The sequence below is a fragment of the Lonchura striata genome, chromosome 6 (genome assembly GCF_050655825.1).
Source record: "Lonchura striata isolate lonStrDom1 chromosome 6, ASM5065582v1, whole genome shotgun sequence".
Classification (NCBI taxonomy): Eukaryota; Metazoa; Chordata; class Aves; order Passeriformes; family Estrildidae; genus Lonchura; species Lonchura striata.
Genome location: NC_140708.1, coordinates 38,191,666 through 38,218,912, shown reverse-complemented (window position 1 = coordinate 38,218,912; position 27,247 = coordinate 38,191,666). Strand labels below are relative to the sequence as shown.

At 39.3% G+C, this 27,247-nt stretch overlaps 1 protein-coding gene and 1 long non-coding RNA gene across 5 annotated transcripts in view; one reads left to right on the top strand and one right to left on the bottom strand.

Annotated features, from left to right (window-relative positions):
• ADAM12 (ADAM metallopeptidase domain 12) overlaps positions 1-3,432 on the top strand; it is a 181,692-nt gene extending 178,260 nt beyond the window's left edge. For all 3 annotated transcript variants that reach the window (XM_085582973.1, XM_085582974.1, XM_021526349.4), the window contains 2 exons: positions 8-120; positions 2,096-3,432. In XM_085582973.1, the coding sequence (XP_085439099.1) occupies positions 8-120; positions 2,096-2,156 (174 nt within the window). In that variant the 3' untranslated portion in view covers positions 2,157-3,432. The remainder of the gene's footprint in view (positions 1-7; positions 121-2,095) is intronic.
• Positions 3,160-24,392, bottom strand: LOC146767094 (uncharacterized). Of its 2 annotated transcripts, XR_014956198.1 has the most exons (6): positions 23,685-24,392; positions 18,160-18,330; positions 17,914-18,024; positions 16,236-16,355; positions 15,302-15,376; positions 3,160-3,304 (listed from the first exon to the last, which is right to left on the bottom strand). It is a non-coding gene; the product is annotated as an uncharacterized LOC146767094 (long non-coding RNA). The 2 variants fall into 2 exon arrangements; XR_014956197.1 differs by lacking the exons at positions 15,302-15,376; positions 16,236-16,355; positions 17,914-18,024; positions 18,160-18,330; positions 23,685-24,392 and adding exons at positions 4,249-4,344; positions 5,526-10,063 and having other exon boundaries at positions 3,208-3,304.
• Between the last annotated feature and the right edge of the window lie 2,855 nt (positions 24,393-27,247).

Genomic DNA, 27,247 nt, shown 5'->3' with positions numbered 1-27,247 from the left:
CCTGCAGGAGCCCCCCAAGCCCAGCGCCCCTCGGAAGCCTCTCCCCGCTGACCCCCTGGGCCGAGCGCGCCACGGCCCCGCCGGACACCCCAAGGCTGTGCCCCACGCCAGCCCTGCCAGGTCAGTGCTCGTCCTGATCCTTGGGATTTTAACTTGTGTGTTTTCCACGTGCTTGGAATCCTGCATTTCAGGATGTAACTCCTAAACCATGTCCTTGTCAGCTGCTGAAACATAAATTTTAAGGAATTTAGAGCTTTTTAGAGGAGCTAAGATTTTAGTTAGATATAAGCCTTACTAGAGTTAATTAAAATAAATGAGTAGGCCTTGATGAAGTTAAGAGTTAGTAGTTAACTAATAATTGATTGCTTGTCAGCACAATGTTTAGTTAGATGGATTTATAATGAAGAATACACAAACTGACAAAGAGCTTTTAGGAACATAAGACGATTGGGGGCCTCCTCTGTTCTGAAACCAATTGAAGACAAGGAATGGGAGTTCCACCAAGAGTTCATTTGTCATATTTGCATTGAAAAGGTAGAAAGGTCAGAATGAGGAAGACTTCATTGACTTCCTCATTTTGGGACCCCCCCCCCCATGAAAGGGACACTGACCCATTTCAAGGAACAAACCACGCATGCTGAATAGCTTTGGGAGTGATTAGCATGCAAAGTGAGGAATGGGATGTACCAAAATGATGAATATGGATTTATATTTCGTGTATTCAATACTTGTATGGATAAAAGGGCTCTGTAATCACCTGGAAGCTCTGGTGTGGATTTGGGAGCTGTCCCACACACAATAAACACACGCTTTCTAACTTTAAAATGTTAGAGAGTTTTTGTCTGTCACAGTTGGATATCGGTACTAGATCAATATCCCTATTTTTTAAATAAATCACTGCTGCTCCCCCATTTTGGGCAGACACAACTCCTCTCCATCCTGGCAATCAAGGACACCTCACTGCCTCAGGCACCAGAAGTGTAAACAAAAGTGAGTTTTGTGGGGAGAAAACTTAAGGTAAATCACTTCATTACCTGAAGCTGTAATTGGAATATTAACCCCCAATATGGACCGAACTTATAAAAGTGGGAAAACCTGTCATCCATTTCTGGGTGTAGCCCCTGGGGGGCTTCATCTGCTCTAAATGTACCTGAAGGCCCTGCAATAAATATAACCCCTTTTTATTCCCTTAATTTCATCTATCTTCTGGTTTTAGGTAGTCCTAAAAAGGTTATCAATCTTAACACCTGGATTTTAGCACTTCAGCAGCAACATGGCTAAAATGGCTCGAGGAACTGCTGCAACAACCACTTCCAACATCATTTCCATCTCTAATTTTACTTATCATGCTGCTTCTCACTGGGAGTGCAGCAGCACAATTGCTCTGACTCCCACAGAATATGAGGATTTATAATACCTGTGAAGGCTTGGCTGTAAACACCTGGTTAGTTTTGTATATTTACAAAACTAACCAATAAATAATGAATTTTCTCCTCAGAGCCCCCCCCCCCCCCCCCCCAATCTGAATTAGGCTGAGAACTGAATGCTTTAAAATCAGCCACTAAAAAAGTGATTTCCTGATCACCCATTTCCCAAGGAAACATCAGTTGACATCATCTGATAATAATACCCAAAAGATTCAAAAAGCATAGAAATTGTGCACTTCAAAAATATAATGTTTAAAAAAAATTAAGGAAGTGAAATAACTACACCCAATGTTAGTGGGTTTAGTCAATGCTGTTTTCTTACCCATTATTCCTCAGGTTCCTGTGAATAAAGTGAGCTCCAAGGAAGATAAAACTGGTATTTTAAGCTACAAGAATTCTACCAGTAAAGCACTTAAGTGCTCAGAAACATTAAAATTAGAATCAATATAGTCTCCTATATTTTAGCCAAAACACTGCACAAAGAAACTTTGATTAAACTCCTGTCTGTCCACTCTAGACAGATATTCTGAAAGCAACAACATTTCAGCTTTTGGAGACCACCTGGAATTCTGCAAAATTACTGACATTTTTGATCAGGTAAAAAACTGATGAGCAGCCAAAGCAATGGAGATTAAATAACAATTTGCTGTTTTCTTTCTTTCCAACAGACCTGCTCCCAGACATCCATCACAGGTATCCAGGTCCAGCAGCACTATGGATGTGAAATGAGTAGAGAGCCTGACACCTTTATTTTAAAAAGTGAAGACAGAAGTTTGCACTATCTTTCAACTCCAGCTGGAGTTCATTTTTATGACAATACTTAGAATTTTTAATGTTTAAAACAGCATTATTTTTAAGAATTCTGAGCTACTGCCTTTGGTGCTGTGCTGTGCTATGGTGCTCTGTATACTTGCTCAGGTACTTGTAAATTATTAATTTATGTTGAATATTTATTACAGTGCAGTGCACTGTAGTAGATATTTTTACCATAGCTGAGTTTTCCTAAAAAGGAAACCTTTTTTTTTTTTTTTTGTAATATTTCACTGAACTTGAATAATTCTGCTCTGTTGGTCCTATGTAGATTTCTTAGTTTTGATCTATTCTTTAAGGAGTGCTGATGCAGATCAATGAAATGTGTAAACAGCTCCATCTCAATGGTTCTTACCCAACTTTTGAATAAATATGGCAGGGTGAAAAGACAAAATCTCTCCTGGAACTCAGTGAAATGCCTGATATCTGCACCCAAGGTGTAACCTGTGTTTAACCAAGGGCTCACTCTGTGTTTGCAGCTGTACTGTAATCTCAATTTTCATGTTGCTGTTTGAGATCTCCCAGACATCTCTGTGCTGAAAGGATGTATCCACCTGGGAGAAGTCCTCTCACTGAAGAAGTACTGTATATCACAAAGCTGTGGTGTTTTTAACCTCATTTTCCTCAAACACAACCTGGTTGATACAGATTAATGCAGCTATCAGGCCTCCCTGTGCCATCTCCTTTTTGATGCCTTGGTAATTAAATTCCACCATCTCATTGTTGTCCTGATTAGACTGGCAGTGCATTACACCCAGGGCTGGGGGGAAGCCAAGAATTACAAAGAATTACATTTTAAGAATCAACTTTTATATTATTTCTTTTTGCCTCACCGCTCTGCTTATCACCTGTATTTTGCATATTTACTACTGTTTTGTATTAAACTTCTACAACGTTGCTCCGGGTTTCTTAATTCCCAAATCAAAATGTGTATTTGAATACATAGACTGTGGATTATCCAAAAAAAAAAAAAAAAAAAAGAAGAAGTTCATCTCTGCTCTGTGATTACACCTGATCTCTTCTGTGCCTTCTCGGTAGCACTGCTGAACACAGTTACACAGTTTCACCTGTAAAAACAACAATTTCTAATTATCAGCTGAAGCAGAGGAAGAAGGGATTATCACCTTTAATGGTTTCCTCATTGCTTGTTGTTTTTGTTTCCTTAAGCAAAAATAAAAGCATTGATAGAAACTCATATCTGGCTTCAAGAAGTGTCACTGTATTTCATTTTCCCAGTTATTCCCCCTCACAGCAACATAACCTTCATGTTTATTGAGAGGCTGAACAAACCAAAATCGACCCCAGCTTAGTTTGGTGCTCAATAGCAAAGGAAAAGCTTCACAAATGTATTTCAATTCTTAAAGCATCTCCAAGGGCAGCAGCAGGGCTTTGTGTGTGAGATTCACAACAGAAGGATGTAAACATCCCAGCAATGCTGGGGGAACCAAAATGATGCTTTATATGTTCTTTACATATTTCTTTATTGCAAACACTAGTTTTTTGTATCTACAGTAGGGGGTATCTCTATTGTAAAAGCAGGTGAACCCTGTGGGAAGAAATGCTGATGTCTGACTGCAGTTCAGAAAGCTGAATGATTTTTTTACTATAATATACTATAATACACTAATATACTATTTAAAGGAGATACTAAAATTACATAATTACTTCTACTAAATACCATATCTAACTCACAACTCGTGACTCTGAGAGCCCAGCCCCAGGTGGGTGGATTGGGTTGGGTTGGATTGGATTGGATTGGATTGGATTGGATTGGATTGGATTGGATTGCATTGGATTGGGTTGGATTGGGTTGGATTGGGTTGGATTGGCCATCAGGCTCAAACAATCCTCACCAGAATCCAACCAAGCAATCACCCCAGATAAACAATTCTCCAAACACATTCCACATAGGAAAAACAAGGAGCAGAAATAGAAATTGTTTTCTCTTTCTTCTCTCTGTGCTCCTCTATGAAAAATCCTGAGAGAGAGAAGGATGTGCCTGCCACAGTACCTCCATTTGAAGCAGCCACGTGATCTCAGTTTGCTTTTTAAATGCTTCTATTTTATCAGAGTTCTTCTGCAAACTGCTGAGAGCCATCAGGTGAAGCTGTGGGTAGTGAAAGGTGACATGAAATGACTAAAAAGTGTCTCTTGTCAGCACCAGGAGTTCTGAATTTAACAGGAGCAGCTTAGGTAAGACTTGGCACGTGTATAAAATTAAACATAGCCAACCTAGGCAGGCTTAAAGGTATAGAAAATAGAAATATCCACACAGGGCACCCACTTGTGTCCCTGTCACTGCAAGCAGCTGCCTCACCCACACCATGTCAAATTTCTTAACTATTCCTACTAAAACAAGCACAGGTGACATAGAATTTAGTCCTGCAGTTTAGAACATGTTATCTACCAGACTTTCCATCTAAGACATGGCTAAACTTTGAGATTTCTAGATGTCTGGGGAAAAAAAAAATCCCAATTCTCTATCTGGAACAAAGGCAACAAAACACAAAGATCCTATAAAAACTAATACCATTACTTGACACCAAAAAAAGTTCTTACTGAATACTACAGGGTGATTTTTTTTCATAGCAAATGTGGGCGCAATGTAGGTAACAGCCATGAAACATGGAATCCTTTCAGTCAGCAATTTGCAAATTTTATAATTTTTTATCTTTGTATTTCACAGAATTCACAGAATGACTAGGTTGGAAGAGATCTTAAAGATCATCAAGTCTATCCCATGCCTTAATGCCTCAACTAAACCAACATATTTATATTTATATTTATATTTATATTTATATTTATATTTATATTTATATTTATATTTATATTTATATTTATATTTATTATCAGCTGCAAAATTCTATAAGCAGAAAAGGACCTGTAGCTTGGGGTGGAATGGGACAACAAACACCACCTGACAACAAGGGATGACACCAAATGATCCATCAAATCCTTCTCCTCTTTTGGGGAATTTTGTCAGTAGTAGCTGGTTTGAGGTGTTTTCACACCTAATTAGTGCCTTCATGATTAGAAATGCAGATGGCATGGAAAATTCCACCGTGGAAAGCAGGTGAGTTGTTTTACATCTGTAAGGGCAGTGTAGTAATAAATTCCTGTGGGATACACCAGGGTGTGAAATCCAAGGTGTGCTCCTTGCACAAGCCCTGTCCTAATAAATTCAGTCCTGTCCTAATAAATTCAGCCCTGTCCTAATAAATTCCTCCACCTCCCTGCTCAGCAAATCACCTTTTCTAAATCACCTTTAATTATTAAAGTTACACCAACCTTTAAATCCTCGGTATTTTATGGGTCTCAGTTTATCTTGGTGGGAGAGATTTTTTGGTGCTGATTCTTCCTTTCTGTGTTTTCCCACAGCCCTACTCCAGCCTCCCCCTCTGGAATGCTGCTCCAGCCAGGCTCCCTTCCCAGAGGGAAGGCAGGAACAGAGTGCTCTCCCTAAAGATGCCTTGATGCTAATCAATAGAACAGAAAGTACAAAACACCAAAGAAAATGAATAAATAGGCAGTAAACAAAAGGAAAATTGCATATTTACCATCTCTCTCCCCATCAAGTCCCTTGGGTTTAGTATTCCCAGATTGTTGGTAAAAGCTAGCAATTATCAGGGTAGCAAGATTTATCTCCTTTTAATTTCATGGAATATTTTAAAAGCCTTTTCAAAAGCTCAGAGTAGAAAGATTCAGAGCTTTCTCCTTTGTTTCAATTCTGGTTTCTTCTGATCATTTGAGTAGGCAATATTCTCTTTTATTAACTTCCAATCAAATAACAGCAGTTTCCAATTTAACTGTAAATTACCATGTAAGAGTAAACAAATTCATTCTTTATCTCACTCTGCAAAACATCATTTTGTGAACTCGTTCTGCACAGAGACCATCCTTCCACAGAACGAGACCACACATAAATATTCCCCATAAATTACAGGCAGCTGCCCTTTTCACACAACATTTATAAGAGAAATTGAACCCTAGAGCACATTGAGCATTTACAACTCTTGGGATTCAGTTCACTCAGGAATTTAATATCCAACATCATCATCATCATCATCATCATCATCATGACAAAAGATACTTTTCATTTCCACGACCCTCTTTTATTTTAAGCAGTGTATAAGATAAGACCACCTGTATCTGTAGAGGTGAGCAATACATTTTTCTGCTCTACTTCTTAATTATTATACATTTAAATTTATTGTTTTTAATGGAAGGAACAATTGGGGAAGGGGCTCAGCCTGGAGAAAAGGAGGATCGGGGGGACCTTGTGGCTCTGCACAGCTCCTGCCAGGAGGGGACAAAAAACAAGGGACAGGAGGAGAAGAAATTACCTCAAGTTGCAGCAGAGGATGTTCAGATTGGATATTGGGGAAAAAAATTCTTCCCTTAAAGAAGGAATGTGGGAGAGAATGGCATCTTTCTGCCTGTATGTTCTCACTGCTCCCAGAACCCACAGCAAATATTAAAAGTTCTCTCCGACAGGTTGCCTTTTGTATGTACCAGATCTTAGATTATGCTGCCTTTGCAGGAAAGGACTGAATTTTTTCTAATTTTTTTAAAGCAATGTGAATTTTGCACTCCTCAGTGGTTTACTTTGCAATCTTGATGTTACTCGATATCAAGACCTCTAAAACTACTTTTTAAACCCCCAAACCAGAACTTTCAGGAACAGATCTGAAAAGACCTCAGATCATTTCTGTATTTATCATATATCACTTGCTTTTATTTACCAAATATACCAGATTATTTTACTGTTAAAACTGTAAATTACTAAATTCCAAAAGCTAAAATATATCAATATATATTTGCCACAAAGATTGCATATTTAAATATACATATTTACAGGGTATAGACATATTTAAATTTAAATATAGGTCAGGGACTATGAGAAAATTCATCAAATTCCTTTTTTATCACAAGCATAATTTTGGAGTGCATTAGAATGTAGGAAAAAATCTATTCATTCAATGAATACTTTCAGTTTGTAGAAATTTTTTTTTCCCCTAAAAATGTGATTTGGGCACTATCCCTTCCTCTCCAGTTACCTTCAAGCTATTACCTGTAATTACTAACCAAAATTAAACCAAAATAACAGCTCTGAAGACAGAGAATTGTGTGGATTTAAGACAACAGGGAGATTTTATAGAATTCCAACATTCAGTAAGGATTCAGTAAGTCATAACAAACTACAAGGCAATGGCTTTAATATTATTTTTATGTTTTAAACTTCCTGGAGCTGAAATTTCCAGCATCAAGCAGGGCTGTCCTTCCCCTCAGCCAGAGGGGAAAGTGGCTGGGCTCAGGGGTCTCTGCTTTAGCAGCCCCAGAGCACTCTCTGCCCCTAAAAAATCAAATTTCCTATTCAGTTCCTTTCAAGAAACTCTCTACAGTCTTGGCCCTTCCACATCCAGTAAAATCTCTCTTCACATTTTCCCTTTTTCTCACTTTTGGATTGTTTTCCTGCCCTTCCTTCCTTTTGTCACATCCCTTTTGTGCTCTTGTGTCTTTGTGGCTCTCCCAGCCAGTGATTTTATCTAAATCCCAAACCTAAAGTTGTTTACAGAGGAAGATTTTATAAACACCTCTCCAGAGAATCTTTTTTTTTTTTTTTTTTACCCCTTTTTTGTGTCTGGTTTCTGTGATGAAGCTTTGCAATCTCAGACGAGGACTATAAATCTCCAGGAGCAGCACCATAAATAACAGGAAAGACAGTTAAATGGATTGATTGGAATAGATGAATTACACAGTCAGGATGTTCCCACTTGGATTTCTCTTCTCCCACAGCTTTGACTTTTCTCCACTATTGAAATAACCTGAGATTTTCTCCATTCTGTGAGGTGGCACCACCTCAGCACTCACTGTTTCCATCCTCCCCACTACTGAAGTTTCCCAGGGCTGTACCAATGCCTTTTTTTTGTTTTTGTTGTTAGTTTTTCCAACAGGAGGGCTGGTTACTGCTGGAATTTTTATCTTATTCACTTCTCCTTTCACCACTTCAGCCAATGATGACAATTCCCCAAAAATTACAATTGCAAAGGCAGCACACAGCCACTGCCTCTGGACTTTGCTGTCCATCAACCCAGGCAGGAGCACAGGAACAGCAGCCAGGACAGACGGACACACCCATCCCACTCAGAAATTTGGAATTCTCAGCTGGAACAAGAGGCTGGCAGACCTTGGCCATCAGTAGCCATGGACAAGAACCCCTGGTGATTATGAGCTAATTCTGCTTTATTCTCAATATTTATCTGCCATGTCTGGTGCAGGGACCACACTTGGGAAAGTCAGGAGGGTGTGTTTCAAATGTTCCAGGTTGTTCAACAGGGTTGAGTTAATAATAACTGGGGTTTGTAAAGACAATTTGAGATGTAAGAGGAGGAGCCCTTAAATTAATCTTAAATAAAGTTACAGGACTCCTCTGTCTTCTTCTGACATTTGTGGATTTTCCTGACACAGTCTGGAAAGAACATGAAAAAATTCAAGGGAAAAGTCTCTCAGCAGTGACTGCTGAACAGGAATTTTTCTAAATTTCACCTCTCAGGAGGTGTTTCCCCCAGCAATGCCTCCCAGACAACTGAAGGTCCCAGTAAATAACTTTTCTGATTTTTCTCTTTTAAAGTTATCACTCCATAAGCATGGACAGCAGGCTATACTGTACAGCAATGCACACACATTAAATAATAAAAATTATATCATTTCAAACACTTTAGCTGTGGAATTCCTGGAGTAACAAACATCCAGCAGAATTTATTTAAGACAGAAACTCTGGAACCTCCTGATGGCTGGGACAGCAAGACCAAATAAGTGAGAATAATCGTGCTCCATCCTGCTCCCCAGAGCTGATTCTTTGCTGCCAAACCTCCATTCCACGGTTTTCATCCTCCTTCCCTCTTCCAAAGCAGCATTTCTCCCTCCCCTAAGGGAACCCATTCACCATAAACCCAGAATTCCATCACTACTCACACCTCCCAAACAAGGCAGCACTGGGAACAGGGGATCTGTGAGGGGAGAGGAAAAAGACACCCTCAGTTCCATAAAATAAGTGCAAAACTAAATTTTATCCCACAAGTTTTAAGCGTTACTTAAAGGTTTAAGTCCCATTCTATTATTGCACGTTATCCTGAGCATCTTTAATAAAAAAACATTAGAAAAAACTGCAGTTTATCCAACACATGCCCAGCCCTCTCTGGTCCCTTGCACTCCTTCAGGAGCCTCCATCAAGCTGATTTATTTTTTTTTTAATCTCAGCTTGTTTTACAGGTCATTAATTTCATTTCTCCATGCTTTAGGTGCTCCCCTCTCCTCAATTAGGATGACACTAGATCCATCAGTTCTTATCTCTGAATCTTCAGCTTCTCACTCAGCCACCCAGCAGTCTTGATCTGAGCTTATCAGCTGCAACCCCGTTGGTTTAATTATACCACCCATTTGCTAATATTTATTCAGCCATTACTAAATATATCCAATTTTGTTTGCTAACACGCATCCGTGCCTGTTGTGAAACCAAACCCAGGCAATCATGCCCGTCTCCTGTTTCATGGTAACCTGCAAATGAAACTGAATGTTGTAGTTTGATTAAAAATGTGGATTATAAGCAAGGAAAGCTCCCTATTATAGCCTGTATCAACTCCTAATTTTCTGCCACTCTGCTCCCTTTGAAGGAAAGGTAGAGAGGAGTTCTAATTGCACAACCACTACCATGGAAGCTTCACTGCCCTAAAGCTTAGAGATTATTCCAGTTATTGCTATGATATCAGCAGGGTTTTAGCCACTGCTCAGTTTTCCAGCCAGAATTACCCAATTCTCCACTTTTATAAACCCATTGCCATCATGCTTTTGGGCAAATGGGTTTCCATTAAGAGCCCAAAGGATTCAGGAATGCATCAGGGCAGAATTGACATGAGGATAAAAATTAACCTGCTCACTTTTGGGACAATGCTGCCTTCTCTGCAAAGTGTAGGGATGAAACTCTTTCATTCCAGCACCATCAATCACCAGGCTAGGGCAGGACCTTGTCCTCCACCTGCAGCCCTGAAAACTTGTGTGACCTCCCAGGTCTTTGCCTTCCCAGGAAGCACCTGGTGAGCTCAGGTACTTATTCATATCCAGGTGACCAGCAAAAGCAGCCAACATCATCATTAAAAGTGCAGAAGAAAAGGAAATTAATGTGCTACAAAACAATGACATCATTATCAGTATTAATAATAAAAAAATATCAATTAAATGTTCAATGCCAGGTGAAATTCTGAGCAAGAATGTGCCAGTGGTAACCCAGCTCTAACGTGGGAAACATCTGAAAATATTTGACCTCTTGGAGACAAGGAATAACACCATAAATATGTTTTAAACCCTTGATGCACTCCTAAGAGCTCTCTGAAACCTCTGCCTCACGTCAGAGGAGGGTAAGAGGCAGACAGGCACAGAAACAAACACTGAGAAATCCACATCCCAATCCCAATCCTCCTACTGCCCTCACTGTCCATTAGCCCATGGAAAGGATGTCATTACACACATCTTTTACTCCAAATGTTGCTCTTCCTCCTGCTGAATCCCCAATTCCCATCCTGGCACAAGGCTGGAAATTACTGAAATCTAAAGGACCTGGACTTACATCTCTTACATCTTCCTTAAATATTTCTTTCCCTTTGGGTAAATCCTTAAAACACCCTTTTCTCACTTAAAATCCAAAGGTCTTTCAGCTGATTTTACTCCCTAGAGGTGTTGCTGAAGGGCAGTGTGCCTCCTGAGAGCTCTTGCCTTGCTGTAACCCTGCTGAGCTGTGCCCTGGGAGAGCTTCCAGCAGCTCCCTAATTATCCATCACCTCCAGCACAAAGGGAGAGATCTTCTCTCTGCACCTTTCCTTCGGTGAATCCTGCTCCTGCCTCATCACAGCATCACAAAAGCAGCAGGGAGGGCTCCAGTTCCTGCTCCAAGCAGGGGCAGCTCTGAATCCCTGGAAAATCAGGGATTTCTCCAGGTCAGAGCTGGGTGCTGAGGGATGGAGGGGAGGCAGAACCTCTCTGTGCCCCCTGCTCTGCTGCTGGGCATGGGAACCCTCCTGGGGAAGGGCTTTTTCTCACACCCAGCCAAAAACCTCTCCTGCCTGAGCTCATGTCTGCTGTCAGCTTGTCAGGGGACTTCCAGCACCTGTAGGAGCAGACAGAGTCAGCTTTAGAACTTTAACAAGTGTTAAATGTGTTTTGCATTCTCATCCTTCCTCCCTTTTTGTTGACTCCTGTGCCTCAGATGCTCCGTGCATCCAGTGGCTCCCGGCTGATTCACTTCCTCATTTAGTCTAAAATCCCTCTGGTTCTCCAAACCGTAACCAGAAATGGGAAATAAAAAAAGATACAAGGATTTGGTAATTAATAAATAAAACAAAATAAAAATACCAGGAAAGAACCCTATAATATCTTCCACCTATATAATCTTCCATCTAAAGAAAAAGCTCATCAGGATATTTCTTTTACATTTTACTTAAACGAAAAGAATTAAAAGATCAGCTCACTGTGCTGATTTTCAGCTGACATCCTCTGTCAATATGAATCTCTTGTCCCTCAGGGTGGTACCACAGCATCTGTCACATCATATTGCATTTTACATCTTTTATATATAGTTATATACCTATATATCACAGAATCACAGAATGGTTGGGGTTTGAAGGGACATTAAAGATCATCTAGTTCCAAACCTATGCCACAGTCAGGGACACCTTCCACCAGCATATTAAAATTTATGAATGCAGGACTTAAAACATCTTCCAGATTACCAAGTCCAGCCTCCTGCTGTTGCAACCAACCATATTATTTTATGCCTTTCAAAAAGTTAGCACAGAGTCCTCAGTGCAATGAGAATTTTGCCCCTGCTAGGTGAATAGCTACTCCAAAAATCTCCCTCTGCTGTGTAGAAAACCTGTTTGTCCTGAGGCAGTTCTCTTTGTTTGGTTCTTTGCATTACAGTCAGGCCCAAATCTGAGGTGATTAATTACCTGTATTTATCTCTCAGAGGTTACAATTAACAAAACTGTAGGAGTGTCTCAGTTAATGAGTCTTCAATGCAATGCTTGGCCAAATAACACTCAATCACATCAAAACCAAGTTCCAACTATGGGATTTGTATTTTTTTCCACTTTTCAATGAGAAATTATTTAGATAAATATATTTATCACAGTGCTTTTCAAAATACTGGGATCTATTTGATCCCACCAGCAAGCACAACCCCCATGGAAATGTGCCAGTGACACTCTGGTTAAACTCACATTCAAACCTTGCTTGGAAATAGCAAAGTATAATGCCACTCAAAACACAATATTTTACTGCTTTACCCCATCACGGAGTTAATAATTTAATACCACATCAATATATTTACTAAATCTGTTGTAAAAATGTAAATGAAGCAAATTCAGCTCAAAGCAGGGTTTCAAACCTTGGATCCTTGGTTTCAAATTTCTACTCTGACAGAGATGAAAACACAACACAAAACTTGGGGTTTTTTTTTAAAGCAAAGACAGACAATCATAAAATCCACTACTTTGAGAAATGCAGAAGAAATCTCACACATTTTGAGACAATATAGACATAAGGAAAAGTTCACCAGTGACCTCACAGGTTCTTGGAATACATTAAGGAGTCCCAGAATGATGGGCAAGCCATGAAAGAAAGGAGGACACACCATTCCCTTCTCCACAAATCACCAAATTTCCAGGCAGGACAGCAGAGCTGCATGGGGGGCTCCAAACTGCCCAGGAAAACCAGCACTGGTTCCCAAAATACTGGGAAAATCAGCAGAAGAATTTGCTGATTTGTTTATCAAAGAATAAAAGAATCAGAGAAGAATTTGAATTTGTTTATCAGATCAGAATTTGATAGATAAACACGTGGATGCTCCAAGGGGAAGAACTACTGAAATTGTGTGGCTGTCCCAGCAAACAGGACAAAATTCCAACAGAGAAATTCCAAGTTATAGCTCAGAGAAATAACTTCTGAGGATGACCAGAGCCTGAGAAAGAAAGAGCCAAGAGAGTTAAGGAAAATGTTCAGGGGGAATTCAAGTGTTCAGCATGGAATGCTGGAGGCCAACAACAATTTTATCAAATTCCCCTCCACCCTGAGCTGGGTGATTGCCACAGCAGCAATCAGCACTCGGGGCTTTTTATGGATTTACAGCTCCAGGAGAGGAGCTGCTGAGTCCCAAAAGAAGCCTTGTCCTGAGGCTCTGGGATCCCTGTGATTCTGTCAATCCCAAAAGAAACCTTGTGCTGAGCTTCTGGGACCCCTGGGCTGCCAGGATGGAGGTTTGGTGACAGCCTAGAAATTAAAGACATAATTACCTGTGGCAAGCACATTTCTCTCCCTCTCAGGAATTTTCGTAGAGGTGCACAGAGAAAAATGAAAGAGAAAACCATTTCTATTTCTGCTCCTTGTTTTTCCCATGTGGAATGGGTTTGGAGAATTGTTTACTGGGGTGATTGCTTGGTTGGATTCTGGTGAGGATTGTTTGAGCCTGATGGCCAATCCAATCCAACCCAACCCAACCCAATCCAATCCAATCCAATCCAACCCAACCCAACCCAATCCAATCCAACCCAATCCAACCCAACCCAACCCAATCCAATCCAATCCAATCCAACCCAATCCAATCCAACCCAATCCAACCCAACCCAATCCAATCCAATCCAACCCAACCCAACCCAATCCAATCCAATCCAATCCAATCCAATCCAATCCAATCCAACCCAATCCAATCCAACCCAACCCAATCCAACCCAACCCAATCCAATCCAACCCAACCAAACCCAATCCAATCCAACCCAACCCAATCCAATCCAACCCACCTGGGGCTGGGCTCTCAGAGAGGGTCACGAGTTGTGTTAGAGTTAGAAATAGAGTCAGAGAAAGTAGTATGAAGTTTTAGTATCTTCCTTTTTATATAATATATTAATGTATTTTAACATAGTTATAATAAAGAAATCATTCAGCTTTCTGAATTGAGTCAGACATCCTTATTTCTTCCCATTGGGTTCACCTGCATTTACAATAATTACCCACTGGAGAACCCTGGGAGCAAAGTGTCATTATTGGGATGGTCTGCAGAAACTTCCTTCACTTCTGAAGAGGAGAAGCAGTGCCTAATGCAGGGTGATTGAATTCAGAGCCACTTTCCCTTCAGCATTCTGCTTTAAGCAGAGCTGCTGCACACTGAACTCACCTGCCAGAGCTGCTTAACTGCAGCTCTTTAATCCTTCAGGAAAAGGGACTTAAAACCTGACCTCCAACAAACAGAGGCTGGCATTTGACTACAGTTTGGATTTTCAGTGAAAATGGCACAATTCCACCTCCAGCTCCAAGGGGAGATAATCAGTAGGATGCAGAGCAGAGGGTACAGTGAGGTACAGTGAATCTTTGCTTTTGAATACAGAGAAATGGGTTTTCTTCACAAAATTCACATGAAGGGGAGAGGTCTGACACTGGGAAAGTGCCTGCTGATTACCTGGCAGTTAAGGGGAAGACTGAAAGAATTCAGCTCGGGACAGACTGGTTTAAATAAAGATAATAATTCTCTTTGATTTCTTTCTTTGCAAATCTAAGAATACATGCATGGATTAGTGAAAGGAGAAAATATCATTATTGGGTAGAGCCAAGTCCCTACAGACCTTCAGAAGGACATAAAGAACACGCAAAAACAAAGTCTCCTCTCTTTAAATAAGTTTGTATGGCCTTTTGTATCACATAAAAATAAATTCTCAGTATACCTGTTATTCCACTTCCTTTATTCTCTCCCTTTTAGCTCTCTATGGATGCCTGCAGAGTGAGTTTTATCTAGAATTTGCAAACACAACAGCTAAGCCTGATATAAAAGAAGATAAACTGATAATTGAATTTTGGAAGCACAATAGCATCTCATTGATGGTATTTTAACTTTGTAATAGCAATTATAATGTAAATGAAATTTACTGAACATCGTGTAACAGCATTATTAAAACATTTAAACAAAATAATAAAGCTATTTAGCACTTCTAAATCTGTTCTTTCAGACCAGAACATTTCCTTACCCTCCTTGAACTATTTTTAAAAAATGCCTCTGCATTGTAACAGCCAATGGAATTGTTCTCCATTCATTGCTTCTCCTATGGAAAGCAAAGCAAAAAGCATTTTTTACAAAAAAATAGTTGGAACATTCATTTTAGTTTCACAGCATTAAGCCACTGCTGTAGAAGATTAATCTCCATGTATAATAATACAATTCTCTGATATTTAGTTTTACTGTATTACTTCAAGAACCCAAATTCTCAATTTGCTGTTTAATATGAGAGATTATTCAAAGTTCTACAAGATCTGATATCATTATTACAATCAAATATTTCAGATATGGCCTTCTTCAGAGACTTAGAAATGGCAGCAGAGCCTGTCTTAAAAATACCTTCTAAAGGAAAGAGAAAAGGATCAAATTAAGTGTTTGTATCCTTTGAGTAGACAAATTTTAACTTATTTAACTTATTTTAACTTGAATTTTAACTTATTTTTACTAAAAACAAACAAACAACAAAAAAAAACCCCAAAAAACAAAACACAGAGCTGTTGTTTGGATTTTACATCTTGTAAATGTATAATGTTCATATGTTACATCTTTATAGTTGTTTATCAGCCAGATAAAGGAAATATTAAGCCAATATCAACCCAAAGGAAATATTTTTCAGGTAAACACCCAGCACTGGAACAGTCCCAGGATGATGTGAAGAATCCCCAGACAGCCACACCATGGATGGAGAGGGGAAACGAGGACAAGGAAGGCTCAAAGAAACAAACTGCAAATCCAAAATACAAAGAACAAACCTAGAGGCAAGGGCAAAACAAAAGATTAGAAGAGAACAACTGAGCACAGCTGCTGCAAAAAAAAATACTTACAAGGAGGATAAAAGAAAAGGGGATACAGGAGGGAACAAGACTGGAGAGAAAAGGGAGGAAAGGAGAATAAATCACACCAACCCGTGTCAAGTTGAAGTTTTGTATTTCACTTCTGTATTTCCCTGGAAAAGTTTGCAACTCCACTGCAAATGATCAGTCAGAAAAGAGGGACAAGGGCAAAATCCCAACCCAAAAGTGGAGCTGTAAATGAAAGTAACAGAGAGGTTGTGGAAAATAAATAGAAATAATGAGAGTTCTGGAGGAGAGGAAGGAAAGGGATGATGGAGAGACTCTTCCCCCAGGGGCACAGTGGATGGCCAGGTGGAAATCACCCTGGATGGTGGGAAATTCTGACTTGGTGCAAGAAAACAATTTATTTTACCATGGAGGGAAACGAACTGGAGCATGGAGAAGCTCCAAAACTCAACTGAGCCAGACCCAGAGCTGGATCCATCCTGAGCCAAAGGCTGGAGCCCCCGGAACCTGGGGTTCACCCCCAGAACCTCTGCCAGAGTGGGGAAATCTCCAGAGCCTGGTGGAATTCCTAACAAGAAACAAATCTTTCAGCCAGAGGGATTCAATTTGTTTTTCCCTTGGTTTCACACAAGAGATCTGACCTTCCACAGGAAATGTGATTATTAGATGAAAACAATGAAGCTGAGAGGATGAAGGTCACATCTTTGTCTCTTGGAATAAATTCTCCACGTACAGTCTGAGCTGCTCAGTCCCAAATGTGCAGGCAGTCCTGCTGCAGGGTGCTAACACCTTTATTTTCAGCATTGAAGACAGTGAATAAATGATGAGTCCATTGGTGGAGACATTCACCAATTAACCAGCAGCAGCTGTTTGTCTTCTTTTCTTAGGGTACAATTGATTAAAATTGCATGCTTCATTGAAACAGAATTCTCTTGTACTTCACCAAAGGGGGAGAGCAAACTTCTCTTCTGATTTATAGAACATTTTTCCAGCTGAATACAAATTAGAAACCTATTCTGCCTTGTTGTTTATAATGTGCAGACATGACTTGAAAAACCAGAGGTAAAATATTTTGAGTGTTAATCAGACATCAACTGTAACAAAGTCCAGTTGGTGCAAGAAGTTATGTCAGGCTTGAACCTGAAAGGATCCTTCTTTTCCTATTTATTCCATGTGTAGATTTACACAGATCCACACACCATTCATATATGGATATATGAGATACCTACAGCCAAAATATTAAACTATTTGAAACAGGCATTTCAAAATGCCTATTAAAGGCATTTTTGATTTGTGCTGGTGTGAGATATAAGAGCTCAAATGCAGTTAAAAGGTGTCCAAAGAGGGGGCAAAAACTGGTGCAGACACCTGAGCCCTCGAGTGTAAAGCAGAGAGTGAAGTAATAAAACCCAGCAGAAACAAGGGGAGCCTCTGGAACAGGGGTGATTCATCTCTGCAGTCATTTACCTTCAGTGCACTTGTCCCACTTCAGCCATCAGCAACAATTTGTAAAGAAAATCCAATTTTAGGTTATGGCAGAGGTGAGGAGCTGCCCGGGATGGTCTGAGCAACACCCCAATAGTTCTCAACCAAAACATCATTTTAACCAAGCTCTGATTACTTGTGAAGATGAAGGTTTGCACCAAATGCATGAAGAAGTAAATCTCAGCTTTGCAAGTTCTGCTTCAAAATAAGTTAAGCTACTTAAGCTTTCTTTATTTTATCTAAGTCTTAAATATTCCATACAACACCACCAATTTAAATCATCTGTACAAATACTCACATTTTAGAAGGGCTCTCCTCCACTGTAGGAAAATCTGCAATTCCAGCTTGGAGATTCAATGAAAAAGGCTCCTGGTAAAAAAACTAATTCCTGAAGTCATTGCAGGTGGACCTAAAAAAATGCATAAAACTCCTGAAAACTTGAGAACGAGTTGGCTGTTTTCAAGCAGATGCTATTCAAGCCTAAGAATGTCTATTTTTTGGGGGAAAAAATGCATTTATAATTTTCATTGTTAATGATACTCACATTCTTCTGGTTGCTGAGCATCCCCCACTGCCAGAAATCACTCTGGGGGCTGAGCTCTTCCTATAATTGATCTCATCCCACTGGGCACCTGCAGCACCCATTTTTCACAACTTCCAAAGTTCTTAAAAACATATTCAAGGCAAAATATTCACTGACCTATGACTCAGACACCTGAAAAGAAATGCAAATATAGTCTCACTAAAATATTCTAAGAACATGCACGTCTAGACTTCCACTGATAGAAACCTGGGATCATAACCATGTTCTTCCTCAATCCACATAAAATCCAGACTTGCTTCTGCACCTGCTTACCTTGGACAACCAGCAGATGGCTGAGGAAAGAATTATTTTAAAAATCATTTTTAAAAAATCAATAACGTTTTATTCATTCTTTTTAGAATTATGTCAGGGAGCACTCTAGAGAATTTTATAATTTGATCTACAGAATAACTTTAGTCCATATTACTTAACCTGAATGTTAAAGTAAAATTATATTATTTCCCTCATGCCTGTTCAGACACATTTCTTAAGCCTTTTTGTTTTATTTAAACCTATATAAGGAAGGCTTGAATTAGTAATTTCATTATAATTTAAAATCCGGGCTATTTTCTGGTAGGGAACACAGGGATAACTTTAGGGCTGAGGGATCCTTTAGGGCTGGGGATTTTAATCCATGTCTGTAGGACACTCTTGGCTCACCACCTGTAGCACATCCCTAAAAATGAGATTTAAATTCTTGAAAATGACATTTAAATAGTTTCTTCAAATATCCCAGAGATTTCAGCACACAGAAAATGATCAGAGATGTCTCTCTAATTTTTTCCCATACATTTGCTTTATCCCTTAAAAGAAAATCTCCTGAGGTTCTGCCTGGCTGCTCCATCTGTCAAACCCAGGCACCAAAATATTCCTGGAACACCAGGATTGTTTTGATGGAATTAATGGAGAGCAGAATGAAAATGCCAATTACAGCAGTTTTTCCAGTTTTACCCACATCCCCAACCAGAGAGATTTCAAATTGGCCAACACAGGAAAAAAAATCTGATTTGTAACATCTTTAACTGGGGCTGGGAACTGGGGGCTCTCAAAGGAAAAATGGCATTTAGAGCCAAAAAAAGAGACCATTTGCACCAAAAAATACCTTATTTTCACATATGGGTAAAGCAGTATCTGAATATTAGATCAGCATGTTTTTATTTACACATCATTACAAATTTGAGTGGGAAAATACTTCTAATACTCTATCAAAAATGAGCAGGTTTTATCTCAAAGTGAATATTAATGAAATAATTCAGTGATTCTGGAGTCCGTCATGGTATAGCTGCTATTAAAAAAAAAAAAAAAAACAACTCATTAGAAAGCATTGCATTTATTAGAATTTATTGTAGTTTTTTAGAATTTATTGTAATTTTTTAGAATTTGTTGTAACATTTTGATGCTTTTGAATGCTGGGTATAATCAAAGGGGCATTTAGGGGCTGGAAAGAAGTGGATAAATCCTCAGCAATGCACTAATACAGTCTGATCCTGCCACCTAGTGACAAATTTTCCTTGGAAAAATCACTACATTTCCCCAGAAAATGCATTTTTCTGCAGGAAAACAGCCAAAGTGTGGAGCTTTTATAACCAAACTCTGAATTTTACCAGAATTTTGTGTTTAATTCAAAAGAAAGGCAAACAGACTTGGGAATTATTTGGCTATAAAGTAAATTATTCAAGCACATAGAAAATACTGGTTTGGTACAAGTGGTTCTGGAGTTGTCAAGAGTTTATTGTGAGAACAAATTTTATCTAACTTTACATTTTACCTCTGAAATATACATTTACAGCAATTATTCAGCAATTCAATCCCCCCCAGATTTAAAGTGCTTGACAAATCTGAGGAGCGTGCCACATTAATTTTGCACTTCCATAATACTGGAATCCATTAGGAGGCAACATTGGAGCTCCTGGAATATCAGAATTATTGTCCTTATCAATTTATTTATCAGCTTTGGAGACCAAAGCAGCTGAATATGGGGCTGCCACAATTCTGTAACAACAGGATGTGGTTTGTTGATGGGTCTTTTTCCTAAAAAATTTATATCTGTGTGTATATATATTTATTTATTTATTTATTTATTTGATTGTATTTATATTTATATTTATATTTATATTTATATTTATATTTATATTTATATTTATATTTATATTTATATTTATATTTATATTTATATTTATATTTGTTTTATGGAAGTACTTTCATATATGAGAAGATGAATTTTGGACATACAATAAATTATGTTATTATTTGATATAGCACTTGGAGAACAAACTACACAGAAATTATTTTGCATCTGTATTTAAGTAACAGAACCAACTTTGCAATTCACTATTTCGTGGAGGAATTGTATCTAAAGTTATTTTATTGAAGGGCTTTATGGTTTCCATACTGAGCAGTCAGCTGTAGTGCAGACTATTTTTCACTGTAAATCTTTCTGTGCACAGTATAAAAAGATTGATAGGGAAAAGAAATTCAGTAAACTCTGAAATTTCTTTTCATCAAATCCAAGATGCTACAGGCAGGCTTTGGGCTGCTGTATAGATCTAAAGATAAAAGTAAATACAAATATAAAATATAAAAATATACATACGTGTAGTTGGAGCCACAAAGCAAGAAAATGTAGGAAACAAAAAGAAAAAAAAAAAAACAAAACAAAAAAAAACCCAAAAAAAAAAAAACAAAGAAAAAAACCCAAACATTTGAAATAACACTTCAGAAGCTCCCTTCTCTTCTTCTATTTTCTTTAAAAATATGTTTATCTATAAAATAAATATAATAAAGTAATAACTAAATACATATTTTAAAAATATGGACAAAATAAACATATTTGGGTTATATTATATATTCTTAATTGCTGCTTAATTAACAAATAACTGCTCAACCACAAATACTGAATTTCCAGCCTCTAGAAAAGGAAAATTCCTGTAATATGTAAAATATAACTCACAGCTTTACAAACACCAAAAGTGAGGACTGCAAAACTCCATATGGAGGCATTTAATTAGGCAAGATGTATTAGTTAAGTTAGTTATTATTAGTTATTATAAGTTAAGTGACTTTAGAACCCAAGGAACACTTTTGTTTCTGATTAATCTACTTCCAATAAATCTGGATGTAAGAAAGATATAAAAAGAAAGATTCTGAAAACAAAATGGGGCTATTGATAAGCATGAATATAATGAGGAAATACATAAATTAGGAAAAAAAATCTGTGTGGAATGTGAAAAGAGATAAAATTTGGCTTTGGAGATCTTTAGGGAAGAAAAGATTTTATAAAATTGAGGGCAGGGTGGAAGATGCAATTCCAGTGATAAGGTGAGGAAAGCCTTGGATTTTGAGTATTTTTGGGAAGTCTGAGAGTCAGGCTGGCAAGGAAATATTCTCAATTCCCAAACTGGGAAAACAGCCCCACCCCTCGGGAGCTGGGATGTCAAAACTTGCAGCTGACTCTTTAAAATATCGTTTTGAAATAAATGTCCTTTCATAATCAAAAAACTCAAGCTCTACAGGTGTCAGTATCTCAAATATTACCTGAACTCCATTAAAACATTTCTAGGTTTCCTTACAAAGTTTCTGTTTACAAAGGATGTGAATGGAGTGACCATAAAAAAAAAAAAATTGTTTTTCAGTTATAACCGAAAAATAACCATTTTAACTCATAGTTAATAACTAATAACTGAAAAATAATTATTGCAAGTTATTTTGCAAGTTATTATTGCAAAATAACTTGCAATAATTCTTGTGAGTTATTTTGAAACCATTGCAAGAAATCCAGGAGTTTTTGCTGTGAGCTGAACTGCACTGAAACAAAACAGAGCAATCCTGAATCTTTTAGCCAATGAGCAACAAAAATCCTCTTGCATTCTACAAAACCCTCTCATTATTTACTCTCCCTGACTCACTCTGTTCTGCATTCATTCCCTTTATGCTAAAGGGTAACTTAGCCACTTCTCTCATGACAAAAATACCTTTCAAATGTATTCTTAATGTGTTATTAGATCATTAACTGCTAAGTTAAGTATAAATAATTCTTTTATATGTCACAGACATATTAACAACACTTTCTGAAAGACAATCTGGCTTGATTTAAACCAGATTTTAAGATCTGGTTTGATTGCTATGGATGCAAAAATTCCTATTATTTTATTTTTTTTTAATTAGAATTAGTATGAATTAAAAATTAGTTCTGCATCTGTTTGGAGCAAATTTTCATCATAATATCTGCACCCACCCCAGCAGGGAGGGCTGGAACTGGCCCAGCACAGCCCTGCCAGCTAACATTGGCTCCCCTGATTTTCTGCCTTAAAGGTAAAGGCCAAAAAATGGAAAATATTTCACTCCTGGCTGCAACAAAACTCCCACTGACCTGGCCAGGGTTGGAATATTGTAATAAAAAAGGTGTCCAAGGGCTCAGGGTGGATTTGCTGGGTGTTGAGTTGGTGGTGACATTGTGACCACGGGTGAAACCCAACAGTGACAGTGCCCAAATGCACAGAGGGACACTGAGCCAGGGCAGTGCCACGTGAAACACCTCCAAACAAACCTAACAAACCAACCAAATCAACCAAACCAACCAAACCAAACCAACCACACCAAACAAACCAAACCAACCAAATCTAACAAACCAAACAAACCAAACACACCAAACACACCAAACACACCAAACACACCAAACACACCAAACACACCAAACACACCAAACACACCAAACACACCAAACACACCAAACACACCAAATAAACCAAATAAACCAAACTGTTATTGCAGAGCACACTGATCTGTGCCAGCTCCCTGTGCAGCCCTGGCATCAGCAGCTCAGTTCAAACAGCAAAGGCAAAAAATGTCCAACCCCAGCAGGAAAAGTCCTCATCCTCCAAAAGGCAAAATTCTCATTCTCCCAAAGGCAAAAATCTCATCCTCCCAAAGGCAAAATTCTCATCTTCCAAAAGGCAAAATTCTCATCCTCCTAAAGGCAAAATTCTCATCCTCCTAAAGGCAAAGTCCTCATCCTTCTAAAGACAAAATTCTCATCCTCCAAAAGGCAAAATTCTCATCTTCCAAAAGGCAAAATTCTCATCTTCCAAAAGGCAAAATTCTCATCCTCCTGAAGGCAAAATTCACATCCTCCAAAAGGCAAAATTCTCATCCTTCCTTAAAGGCAAGGTTCTCACCCTTTCCCCCCCTGCATTTATTTGCAGCACTGTCTTATGCAGGATTTGTTTATCAGAAACATCTGTAATGTGCAATGTTTTCACGTCTCATGCTCCATTAAATAAGTTATTAAGTTACAAGTTCCTTAAAAGTTAGCATGGATAAAAAACTACAGATGGGTGAACCTTGTGGGTCCCTTCCAGCTCAGCGTATTTTGTGATTCTGTAAGAAATAAAAATCTTTGGAACGTGAGAGAAATCAATAGCATTTGTACTTACAATAAAGGAGCCACAAAAAAAAATATATATATAATAATAAATAAAATAAATTACCTTTCTGAATGATTTTTCCATTCTGCAGGATCTAAAGCATCAGGATCCATACCCACAGAGAAAGGAATAAACCTCAGTGCAGAGAAATGCAGACACCTGTGACATAAAAACATTTGGGGGTGTGTGTAATATATTTTATTGGGCAAATATAAAAAGCAGTAACATCAATCAAACCCTAAAGAGTCATTTGGAAGACCTTAGAATACAGAAAGATAATTCTGGAGTACAGAGGCTTTTCACTCCAGCATCCATCAGAGCAGCAATGAACACTCCCAAAGTTTCACGGCTGCTGCCAGGAGTTGTAAAGAAAACTGAAGCCAAGAATTCCCCAAAGGAGAGCTGAGCCCTGCTGGGAGCAGCTCCTCACCTGGGGTGGCTGATTTCAATAACCCAGAAACTGCTGCTCAAACCCTCTGGGCTAAATCAAAGCAAAAAGCTCCTTTTCACCTCCTGCCACAGCCTTTGGGTGACCAAAGCTCTGCCTCCCATTTGTCAGCTGCCCATCAGTATTGTCACCACCTGTGTTTGTCTGTGCTAATTCCACACCTGGTTCGTTTCCCTTTGTGTTGAACATTGTCGGAATCTGAGCTATTGATGATTCTGAGATTGTAAAAGTCTCTGTCTGTCAGCCCCCCTGCCAAAGCAGAAGCCACAATTGGTCTGTGCTGGTTTCCAGGTTGTTTATTCTGTTTATCTCTCACATGTTCTGCTGCCCTGCCCAGCTCTGTCCTGCAGGGCAGCGTGTGGGGCTCTGCCCTCAGTGGGATGTGACAAACATTAAATACCAGAAACTCCCTGGGCTGGATTGACAAGAACGTGCCAATATCTGTCACCTACGTTGGACAGTGTGTCCCCAGCCTGAACCAACAGAAAAATGCCAACACCACAGTGAGACATGGAGGGCATGAAGAAGGAGAAAAAGGACAAGACACACCCAATTTCCTCCAGCTTGTCCCCTTTGGACCCCTCATCTAGAATCCTAAAATTTTACTTTTGCACCCATGCCACACCTAATTATTACTGATATCAAACCCTCAGAGCTGGTAATTGATCCTGTAAGATTGAAAACTCTTTTCCATGGGCAGAGATCACAGCCAGTGTCTCTGGGGGCTCTGTCCAGGGGGGTTCCTGACCCCTGCCAGGGTCCCAGACCTGCCAGGGCAGCCAGAGGGAAACTCTGAATTCCCAAGAACATCTCCCTCCTTCCCTGCTCAAAACCCCTCTATTTCCTCAAGATCCACAAATTTTTGGCTGTGAAAGTATTTCTTATTTCATATTCCATATTCCATATTTCCAGTATTTCATACTCCAGGCTGGGGAAGTATTTCTGCCTTCAAAGAAAAACATCACCACATCAGCAGTGCTTTCACAAATACAGTTCCTAACTTGTACCAGGAACTTTGCAGAGAATATTTCTCATCAGTTTTTAAATCAGCTCTCTCAGACAGCCCACTCTCTATTCCCTGCACTGCTGCAACTCCAGTTTTTGTTGCTGCCCCATCAGACATTCTGGCCCCCACCCAAACTCCTCATCCCTTGTTGCTGTCATGTGGAAAAAAAACTGTACTAATACTCTCCCAGCTGACTCTTCATCTCATTTTAATCCAAATTTAAAATGTGTTTTATTCTCTTCCCAATTAATTGTCTTTATTTCTCCCTCCTCCTGCAGCTCTGGAAAGTGTTAACTCTATAGCACACATGAATATTGTACTTACGAACTGAAAATACAAAGCTGGTCTTGCTTTTCTAAACAACAGAAAGAGAATAGAAAACATATTAAGATATCCCATTACATTAAAAAAACCCCAATAAATTAGAATAAAATCTCATTTTGGCCTCCTATCATCTGTCTTAAGCTGTCTTGGTGTTTAAATTGTCCTCAAAGCCACTCTCTGAAACAACTCAGGAAAAAATGTACTTGCAAAAGGCACAGAGAGCCAGGAGTTTGCTCTTGATGTCATCATTAAATGGAGAATAAAAGCACAGGTCTGCTGTGGGGCTGGCAGTTCTGTGGGTGCTGTCCCAACCCAGCTCTACAGCAGATAATGAGATAACCAATGGTTTTATTAAGCAAATGCTGGTGAGGAATGTGGTAATGCACAAAGAAAACTTGCTTTGAGCTGGCTTTTGTTTCCCATTGTGAACACTCAGGGCATCCAGAGAGTGCTCCACAGCAAACCAGTCCATCCCAGTCCTTTCCTGGGGTTGAAGGTCCTGGAATAACACCCAGCCAAGTATATTGGATAAACATGCATCATTTCAGCTCAATTCTCATAGCATTTCTATCCAATACTAGGCAACCACTGAGGTAAAATTAGATATTTTTTATATCCTAACTTGAAACACCTTGTTCTACACCAATCCATCACTGGCTGTCAGTACTTTTAAGAGCAGTAATGCAAAATATTTTACTATTTGCAAATGAAATATTTTGAAACTAATATTCCTTTCGTGATCATGTTTTAACAGACCAGGTTGTTGACTGATTAACTTTGTTTATCTCCACTAAAATAGGGCCTGTAAAACTTAATTTTTCTTTTCAGCCAGGCTTCCAGCAGGACCTTAATTAAAACACAATAGAAGTGTGACACATCTGTGCTGCTGGTGTCTCTCTCACTGGTGAAAATTCCCTGCTTTGGTTTTACACTTTGCTCAATAAACTGTAATTTAGTTACAGTATAAGCAAGGTTAAACGCTGCTGTCTGTAGGCCAAGAGAGAAGTAACAGAGTCTCCAAATGAGAGGGGTTTTTTCACATTTATTTGCTGTCTCTTGGCCAGGCACCAAGCTTTCATATTCATAGCAGCATAAAAAGCAACCAAAACAACAACAAGAACTCCTGCTGAGACTATTAAAGTGCCATTTTCAGCAGCAGGACTCCATAAATCACAGAGACATCCTCACCTCAGGCTCTGCCCCTGCACTCACTGCAGCTGCTTTGCTCACACAGGTGACTGGACCAGATTTGTTCTGTACAAGCAGACCCCTGTCCCATTCCCTGCCCTGCTTTTAGCTCAGGAGCATCTTCCATGAGGATTTCATGTGCCAAAATCCAGCTCTCAGCCAGTTTTCCTCCCTGCATGCCCTGCCTGGGGCTGTGGATGATGAGCTGCAGCTCCAGCTCCAGCCGGGGCTCACAGCCCTGCAACCCTGAGGGAATCAGAGCATCCCTCTGGCTGCCCTGGGACCCCCCTGGACAGAGCCCCAGAGACACTGGCTGGGATCTCTGCCCATGGAAAAGAGTTTTCAACCTTACAGGATCAATTACCAGCTCTGAGGGTTTGATACCAGTATTAATTAAGTGTGGCACGGGTGCAAAAGTAAAATTTTAGGATTCTAGATGAGGGGTCCAAAGGGGACAAGATGGAGGAAATTGGGTGTGCCTTGTCCTTTTTCTCCTCCTTCATGCCCTCCATGTCTCACTGTGGTGTTGGCATTTTTCTGTTGGTTCAGGCTGGGGACACACTGTCCAACGTAGGTGACAGATATTGGCACGTTCTTGTAAATCCAGCCCAGGGAGTTTCTGGTATTTAATGTTTGTCACATCCCACTGAGGGCAGAGCC